This window comes from Mytilus californianus, unplaced genomic scaffold (genome assembly GCF_021869535.1).
Source record: "Mytilus californianus isolate M0D057914Y unplaced genomic scaffold, xbMytCali1.0.p SCAF_3, whole genome shotgun sequence".
Taxonomy (NCBI): Eukaryota; Metazoa; Mollusca; class Bivalvia; order Mytilida; family Mytilidae; genus Mytilus; species Mytilus californianus.
The window spans coordinates 111,539,550-111,549,294 of NW_026262679.1; the positions used below are offsets into that span (position 1 = coordinate 111,539,550).

General features: G+C 32.4%; 1 protein-coding gene across 1 annotated transcript; it reads right to left on the minus strand.

Annotated features, from left to right (window-relative positions):
* Positions 1-4,067: 4,067 nt before the first annotated feature.
* Positions 4,068-9,559, minus strand: LOC127735846 (uncharacterized). The gene is made up of 3 exons (XM_052246239.1): positions 9,466-9,559; positions 6,307-6,523; positions 4,068-4,469 (listed from the first exon to the last, which is right to left on the minus strand). Exons 2-3 carry the CDS (start codon positions 6,513-6,515, stop codon positions 4,280-4,282), a joined length of 399 nt encoding a protein of 132 aa, XP_052102199.1. The 5' UTR covers positions 6,516-6,523; positions 9,466-9,559; the 3' UTR covers positions 4,068-4,279.
* Positions 9,560-9,745: the final 186 nt, after the last annotated feature.

Genomic DNA, 9,745 nt, shown 5'->3' on the forward strand with positions numbered 1-9,745 from the left:
ATCATGCATAACAATAGTGTACTGTTGTGCAATACTAGTGTACTGTCATGCATACTAGTGTACAGTCATGCATAACAATAGTGTACTGTCATGCAATACTACTGTACTGTCATGGAATACTACAGTATACTGTCATGCATACTAGTGTACTGACATGCAAAACTAGTGTACTGTCATGCATACTAGTATACTGTCATGCAATACTAGTGTTTACTGTCATGCAATACTACAGTATACTGTCATGCATGCTCGTGTACTAGTATACTGTCATGCATGCTCGTGTACTGTCATGCAATACTAGTGTACTTTCATGCAATACTACAGTATACTGTCATGCATACTTCAGTATAATGCCGTGCATACTAGTGTACTGTCATGCAATACTACAGTATACTGTCATGCATACTAGTGTACTGTCATGCAATACTACTGTTTATTGTCATGCAATACTACAGTATACTGTCATGCATACTAGTGTACTGTCATGCAATACTACTGTTTATTGTCATGCAATACTACAGTATACTGACATGCATACTACAGTATACTGTCGTGCATACTAGTGTACTGTCATGCAATACTACTGTTTACTGTCATGTAATACTACAGTATACTGTCATGCATACTACAGTATACTGTCGTGCATACTAGTGTACTGTCATGCAATACTAGTGTACTGTCAAGTAATACTACTGTTTACTGTCATGCAATACTACAGTATACTGTCATACAATACTACTATAATACTATAGTGTACATGCAATACTACAGTGTACTGTCATGCAATAATAACTCATAAATACTAATGTACTATCATCAAATAGAACAATGTTCTGTCATGCAATAATAGTGTTCTGTCATGTACTACAAGTGTACTGTCATGCAACAATACATTATAGTGTACTGTCATGCAACACTACATAATATTGTACTGTCATGTAATACTATAGTGTACATGCAATAGAACAATGTACTGTCATGCAATAATAGTGTTCTATCATGTAATACAAGAGTGTACTGTCAAGCAACACAGCATAATAGTGTAATGGCATGGAATACTAGTGAACTGTAATGCAATACTAGTGTATTGTCATGCACTACTTCAGTGTACTATCATGCAATACAACAATGCACTGTCATGCAATTTTAGTGTGCAGTCATGCAATAATAGTGTACTGCCATGCAATACACTAGTATACTGCCATGCAATACTAGTGTACTGTCATGCAATACTAGGTCACTGTCATGCAATAGAACAATGTACTTTCGTGCAATATAACAATGCACTGTCAGGTCATTCTAGTGCACTGGCATGCAATAATAGTGTACTGTCATGCAATACTTGTGCACTGTCATGCAATACTAGTGTATTTTCATGCAATACTGAAGATTTGTCATGCAATACCTGAGAGATTTGTTATGCAATACTACAGTGTATGGTCATGTCATATTAGTGTATGCTCATTCAATAGTAGTGTAGTACTTTCATGTAATACTTCACAGCTATACATCTATTACCTTTTTTCAACTAGTTCAACCAAATTTTGCAAGATAGCCCATTATGTAACCTGGTCAGACATTGATCTTATAATTACGAATATAACACACAAAAAAAGATTTAAAATAAAGCATTCATGGGTCTCCTCCTTCAATTCCAAAAACTGTTCATCTATCTGTACTTTGTCAAAGTGAACCAGGAAGGGGAAGTGCCCTTTTGATTTTGGGATCAATACATCAAAGGTCAAGGTCACAGATGATAGATGGTAGACAGTTGGAAAGGAACAAAGATCATTAATTTTGAGGTCTTTATGTCAGTCACATATATAGTTACAAAAATAAACCGCCATGCCCATAGCCAGAATGTCTCTGACGGGTTTATAAGGGGTCATGATGCTCTGACTCAAAAAGTCTAATAGCAACGTACATCTCTTGTATAATGCTTTCCATCTTTCTTCTCTCAGACTTTAAAAAAAATAGCTCAATCATTTAAAATCATCATTTTAATTATATATTATTAAAAACTAAAAGCATTATAAATTGCTATACTTTGGCAAGATATATATATATATAAACAATATAATAAAATTTCAGTTCAATAAACAACTTAATAAACAATATATAGTTTACCTATCAATTCTTACATGTATGATGTAGATATCCACACAGAAAACTTTACATTTTATGAAATTGTAAACAATATACCTTTATCATTTAAAATATACATCCTGAAATGATGATAAAAGTAGAAATTATACATATAAAATTCATGTTTGAGGTAGATAACAATAGAGATTATTGGAAAAATGATGTAACGGGTCAGGGGCACTTTTGTTAAAATGTTAGTGATTTTAGTATACATGTGATATGAGAAAAGTTTAAAAAAACAACCTAAATTTGCATTTTTGAAGTGTTATTCTACCCATTCCACATTCTATATTCATTTCTGTAATAGCTCATATTAAATTCAAAGATTAAATCTCTACATGAATAATGCTCTTACACAGTACAACACATCATAATAAATTTCAAGACCAAATATAAGATCCTTCCTTGATTCAGAAGCTGAGAAATACGCAAAGAAAATTCCATAATCATAAAAATTCAAATTATTGTCAAAGAGGAGGTGTCTGCTCGTCAGATCTGAAAATTGCTAACACTATACAACTTGCCATAATACAGCTCCAGTCTAAATATCCAATCGGTCAATGATCAAAAGCTGAATAATATCCATCAAAAATTAGGGACAGATGAGAAAAATTCAGTATTCCATCCACTCCATGGGTGGGGCTGTGTTGTCCCTAGAGGGTTAATGCATAGTTGGGCCACTTTGCAATTATTTAGGCCCAACCTTTTAAATTTGAAATTCCCTATTAACCAAATATAAGCCCCAATTCTTCAAAATTCATGACCACTATCCTTTCAGTCAATCCCCCATCCATCAAAAAATTTCTAGGGAAAACACCGTCGGGTTTTGAAATGTATTCATCTGTTAATGTTTGACGTGGTAAATATGTTTCCTGTTTATTTATCCTTAGTCATCTCCCTAGTTATCAGTCACTGTCTGATTAACCTGCTAACACTACATGGTGAATTTAGAAAATTTTCCCAAATACAATTATGTGTAAAACTATCATACTAAATTAATTATAAATCATTAAACAATCAAATGATCTGAAAATGCAATCTTAGATATGATTATTAATTAAAATTGAAAAAAACACACATACATGTATATCTATGATTATTAAAAAATCTTAATCAAAAGAGACTGAAAGGAACAAAATTTTGTAAGTCTCCCCTGATGTTGCTCCTGTCAGTGTAAAATCGTAAGACTAAGACCAATAAAATACTGAAAAGTTCAGAAAAATCTAAATTTTACTTCAGGTATTTCTTGATCATGAAGAAGCTTCTGTCCAAGTTTCATAAAATTCTTTGAATATTTGACAAAGTTATTGATGTCTAAAACACTTAAACCCCAGACTGTATCTAAATGTTAACTGCAAAGTCTATCTATCAGTAAAATATAGAAAAACAAAGACAATAACCAAACATTTTGCTGTGGATTATATTTTTTGATTTAGCTTCTGTCCAAGTGTAGGAATATTCCATTAAGGTTTGATAAGTTATTGATGTCTGGAAACCTTTAACCACAGTGTAACCTATATATTGACAACCACTGGTCAATCACATAATGTAGGATTGCCCTGTCTCGATTCTGTAACTTTCATTATCAAAATATATTGAAACTTTGAATTTTTTTTCACGGAAAATATAAATACACAGCATTCAAAGCGATATAATCTATACATTTCCAATACAATAAAAATTATTCCAGAATGTGTTGGGAGTTATACTGGAATAGACTGGTGATTTCCTATGAAATTTCCCAAAAAAGGTCAGAAGAAAATTCTCCCAAGTCCTACAATGGTTTTGAAACTTAAATATTACAAAAATTGATGATAATTCTGATGTCTATGAACTAATAATATCAGTGCAACAATAATTTTTATATAATTTTTGCAAAAAACAAAAATATAACAGTCAACACAAAACACAAAGTATCAACAACAACACAAAACACAACATTTCAACTACAATAACAAAAATCCCACCATACAATGAAAAAACTAACATCTGAATGGATGGATTTCTACATGATATCTATGGCACTAAGAATATGGATACTTGATTAATTGTTTCTATCAGTCATAAAACTACAGCTATAATAAACATATAGCATAAACAGATTACAAATATCAACAAACTCCTGAACATATGTTCATCCAAAATGTACAATGGAGGCACACATTGCAACAAAGACGGCTGTGTCATACAAATGGTCAATGATGAAAACTATGACTGATCTACAGGAAAACAAACAGTGTGGGATGTCACTAACGGTTACCAGAACTCCAAGTCCAACACCGATTCTGATGGCAGCTTCTACACCAGATATTCCAAGATAAGACCTGTAATATAATAGAAATTTATGTTAATTTAAGCTTTAATTTGTCTAAATTAACATCTGTGTGACCAGATTTAGAATGCCTATTTTTTTGCAGTTAAAATACTTTGATGGACCCATTTTAAAATCAGCTGACCCAATTACTGCATAACACAACCATATGAAACAGCATTAGAGTACCCTATGAGATCAGAGTCGTAATAAACGCATACCAGGAATAAATAAACCAAACAAGAAGTTTCACAAATTGTCCTGCCAAGGGTACCAAACTTGTCATTTAAAGTACAATGTACCAAAAAACAGGAATTAGGTGTATGAAAATCACTAACATGATACAGCTAATCATCGTTGAGCTGCAGACTAATTATGAAGTCAATCTGTTTAGAAGTACTGGAAAAATGTTTGATGAAAATTCTAAATTCATTCAACATATTGAAAAATTCAAAGTATCAGCAAACAGATTGGAGCCACATCAAGTCGTCGACATCTGTTGTCTGTGTAACTTGAAATCAGGCCCTGAAATTAAGACACAAAACAACACACAAACAAACTGTTCCTTCACATTAGTTTTATAACAGAGTCCATACAAGTGTTAGGCAATTTTCTTGCAAGTCAAAAGTCAATTTAAATTTATCAAGAGCTATTTTAAAAATGTCAGGTGTTGAGATAAAATGCAAATCTAAAATACAAAATGTACATGTAAAGTCTGACCTCATTCTAATGAAATATCAGATTTTCATAACATTTTTATGCCCCACCGTAGCAGAGGGGGCATTAAGTTTTACCCTTGTCCGTCTGTACGTACGTCCCGAAATTGATTTCCGTTTTGTAACTTTAGTTTGCCTCAACCAAATATTATGAAACTTATACACAAAGCTTATTGCCACAAAGCACAGATCAAGTTTGAATTTGGGTGATGTCACTTTTACCTTTCTAGAGTTATGTCCCTTTACAAATGGAAAAGTTGCTGAAATTTTCATTTCCGTTCTCTAACTTTAGTTTGCCTCAACCAAATATTATGAAACTTATACACAATGCTTATTACTACAAAAAACAGATCAAGTTTGAATTTTGGTGGTTTCACTTTTACCGTTCTAGAGTTATGCCCCTTTACAAATGGAAAAATTGCTGAATTTTTTGTTTCCGTTCTCTTACTTAAGTTTGCCTCAACTAAATGTTATGAAACACAATGCTTATTACCACAAAACTCAGATCAAGTACGAATTTGGGTAGTGTCACTTTTACCGTTCTTGAGTTATGTCCCTATATAACGTTATATGCAAGCGGGGGCATCATCTGTGTCCCATGGACACATTCCCCATTTATTTTTTAATGTTAAAGATCATTTAATAGACAACTTTCGAGTTTGTTGCATTTCCGTCAAAAACCTTGGTTTTAGTCAGTGAACATCGTTTGTGCGTTTAGGGGTGTCTTCACTTCCGTTCCTATGTTGAGCGATTGGTTGAAAAAATGATAATGCTATATTGCACGAATTATTCAGCAATTTAAAGTCATATGATTGATAATCAGCACTGCTGTCATTAGGGAATTGTGATTAAGTACTTACAAAACAAATATTATTTCTAGTTTATCCTGCATAATGATAATCACAAAGACGCTTGATGAACTTTAATAGAGCAGGGATACAGGCGATCCCCTCTATCTGGTAAATGATGTCACAAAGGCGCACAAAATTGACGAACTTTTCCAGTGAAGGACATAACTCGAAAGTGGTCTATTATTCTGTTCCAAGTTTTGTCTGCTGCTATTTTTACAAGTACGGTTTTGATTTCTTTCAATCTAATCATTATCTTTTTAAAATTGTTAAAATATAGTCTTACAGTAGTATGTAATGGAGAACCAAAGCAAGACAAGCCTGTCCAACAACACAAACACCAATTGCAACTGGAAAATTGCCTTCTCTGCTAATCTGTTCTGAAGACTTCCCAGGATAGTTGTTGCTCATCCATGGTTTGCCAAGGAAGTAGGTGGAATACCATATGGCTCCAATGATCTGACTTGCTACCACACTTATGATTACACCCAACATAATGGAAGCTACAACGATATACATGTACAATATATCATCACTTTTACCTTTAACTGTGTCCATTAAAGTAGTTTTCAGTTATTATAAGCATTCTTTAATTGTTATTATATAATATCGTTTTTTATTATTTATTTGTGTTTTGGTATTCTGCAATACTGATATAATAATTAATATAGAAAAAACTAAGATTATAATTTTTAATAAAACAGGGCGCTTAATGAAGGGCCATGTTAGTAAAAACGATGAGCCAATTGAATTTGTTTCATACATGTATTATAAATATTTAGGAATTACTATTTCAGCCTCAGAAAAATTCATAGAGGCAAACAAAATCTTTATAATAAAGCACTTAAAGCCAGTCACAAGTTAAGAAAAGATTTGACATGTTTAAACCCATCTGTTAACACACTACTACATTTGTTTGAACACACCATTAAGCCAATAACCCTTTTTTTGGCAGTGATATTTGGTGAATACTCAATCTTACTGAAAAGAAAAAAGATCAGGAAATATATGACCTTTATAAGGATTGGGATTGTGAACATCTTCTTATAAAGTTCTGTTAATATGATCTTGGTGTCAACAAAAAAAACAACTAATCTAGCTGTGGTAGCCGAGTTGGAGCAGTTTCCAATTTATATACCACTTGTAACATCTATGTATTGGCATATGTAGTGGAATTAAAACCAAGCAGTTTGATTGAGTCAGCATATGCAGAATATAAACTTTTACATGATAGAAATATATTATCATGGTATACTACTGTACAAGTGCTTGCAGATAAACTAAAGATAAATTTGGCAGTTGTTAAAAACTGGGGCATGGAAAAGTACAGAATACCAGTATATATTAAAATAAACAGCTGCGCCATGAGCGCATGATAGGCCCGTCGCTTTTTCAATAGATATAAACCAGTCACCAAAGTTTCATGAAACTGCTCAAGGCATTTTTGAGTAATTGTCCGAAAACTGGAAAATCCCCCTTTTTTAATGAATACAACCCCGTAACTCGGAAGCGTAAAATCTCAAATTCGAATTTAGAATTCGAAAGGGAGCTCACATCAATAGACATAAACAATTCACCAAAGTTTCATGAAAACTGCTCAAGGCATTTTTGAGTTATTGTCCGAAAACTGGAAAATCCCCCTTTTTTAATAAATAAAACCCCATAACTCGTAAACGTAAAATCTAAAATTTATAAAAATCTAAAGGGAGCTCACATCAACAGATATAAACAATTCACCAAAGTTTTAATGAAAACTGTTCAAAGCATTTTTGAGTTATTGTCCGAAAACTGGAAAATCCCCCTTTTTTAATGAATTAAACACCATAACTCGGAAACGTAAAATCCAAAATATATAAAATTGAAAGGGAGCTCACGTCAATAGATATAAACAATTCACTAAAGTTTCATGCAAATTGGTTAAAGCGTTTTTGAGTTATTGTCCGACATGTTGACGACGGACGGACAGACGGAAAACGGTATACCATAATAAGTCCAGTAAACGGGTGTATAAAAATGCCTGAGAAAATTTTTTCTAAAATTTTGGGAACACCAAAAAGAGTCGGGCTTGGACTCTGGTAAACTTACCACATTTTATAGATTAAAATCTAGCTTCCGACGAGAAGCCTATTTAATTATCTTGGATTTTAAACCCCAAATATAGATTAAGTGCCCACCAACTTCGTACAGAAACTGTGCGATACAAAAAAAGAAAATAAATGAACAATTAGTGCCGCTGAAAAGAGATCGATTATGCACTCTTTGTACATTATCAGAAGTTGAGAATGAACATTTTATGCTGGAATGTCCACTCTATGCCAATGAACGTCAACAAATGACAAATAAAATTGTTCAATTATGTCAAAACTATTTATTGTTAAACCAATTGGCAAACATTTTATTGGCTTTTCAATAATGAAGACAAAACCATTTTATGTATACTTGCAAATTTCATGCAAACTAATTATGAAATAAGAAACAAGGACATTCTTTAAATATGTTTACATATCATTTCTGTAAACATTTTGTATTATGACATCATACAAAAGATTTAAAGTGTACTTAAATCTTTTAATATAACTACTAAAATAACATCATATATATGTGAGAACATAGTTTATATTATTGCTATCTCTATTTGGATCATTCTATTCTCATAACATGTATGTATCTGTGTGCCCACAAGTGCTCCGAATTGGAAATAAAATACATGTACCACGGGTGTGTACTCAAAGCGTTTGAAGAACGTAATGTTAGAACTAAGAAATAATTCATGGGGCTTGAATATATCTTGATTTTACCACGGGTTGGCCCTTTATGACAAATATTTTACCCTGAGTGATGGTAAAATCACGATATATTCAAGCCCACATGAATTATTTAGATTCTAATAGGACAAATATGGCAATTCTTTTGGATCGAAGCGCTCTAGGTGAAGGCATAATTTGCCGTTCCCAAAAATATTTAATTTAAAATAAACGCACTATTAAATTGACGTAAAAGAACGGAGCAAACTGAATAAATGGCATGCTTCTAAACTATTTACAATGACATATTTAGATAGGTTTGGATGAATCTAAATGATAATTGTATTTATATGTCTTATATGTAAACAAAAAATGGCTTATATAAAACATTTTAGCATCGTTTGTTTGTTTCCTTGTTGTGATGATTTTCGGTTTCACTCGTAAGCGTGTATTTTCCCGTAAAATGCTTATATTCTTACGTCATCGTTCTATGACGTCGGGTAGCTCATTCGTGGAAAAGCATATGACGCGGGAGTACGATCGGAACAGCCCAAACAATATATTTATATTTTACCACGGGTGTGTACTCAAAGCGTTTGAAGAACGTCATGTTAGAATGATTTATATACTAACAGAACAAAAAAATAACAAACTTGTGTGCTCATAAACTCAATAAACTCTTTTCAGATGACGAGCCTTACCGTCTTCAACAAGAAAATAAATCTAATAGACAGGTCAATAATAGTTTCAGCAATTTTTCTGTTGTTGTTTACGTTTAGTAAACTGCACGTGGATAATTCCCGCCAAAATTTTACGCAAAACGAATAAAAATCAATAACTTTTTAACCTAATCATTTTTATTACTTAAAGGCTTTGACCGCAAATTTATGAAATACTACACAGTAAGTAGCCGTTTTATCTATTATGTAACATGCTGTATTGAAACATCATTAGATATTATATTTTTTAAATAGTAAAAAT

Coding starts and splice junctions, on each gene's coding strand:
- LOC127735846 (XM_052246239.1), bottom strand. CDS start 6,515: ATGTTGGGTGTAATCATAAGTGTGGTAGCAAGTCAGATCATTGGAGCC. Junction 4,470..6,306: donor GTTCTCCATTACATACTACT/GTAAGACTATAT, acceptor ATTATATTACAG/GTCTTATCTTGGAATATCTG.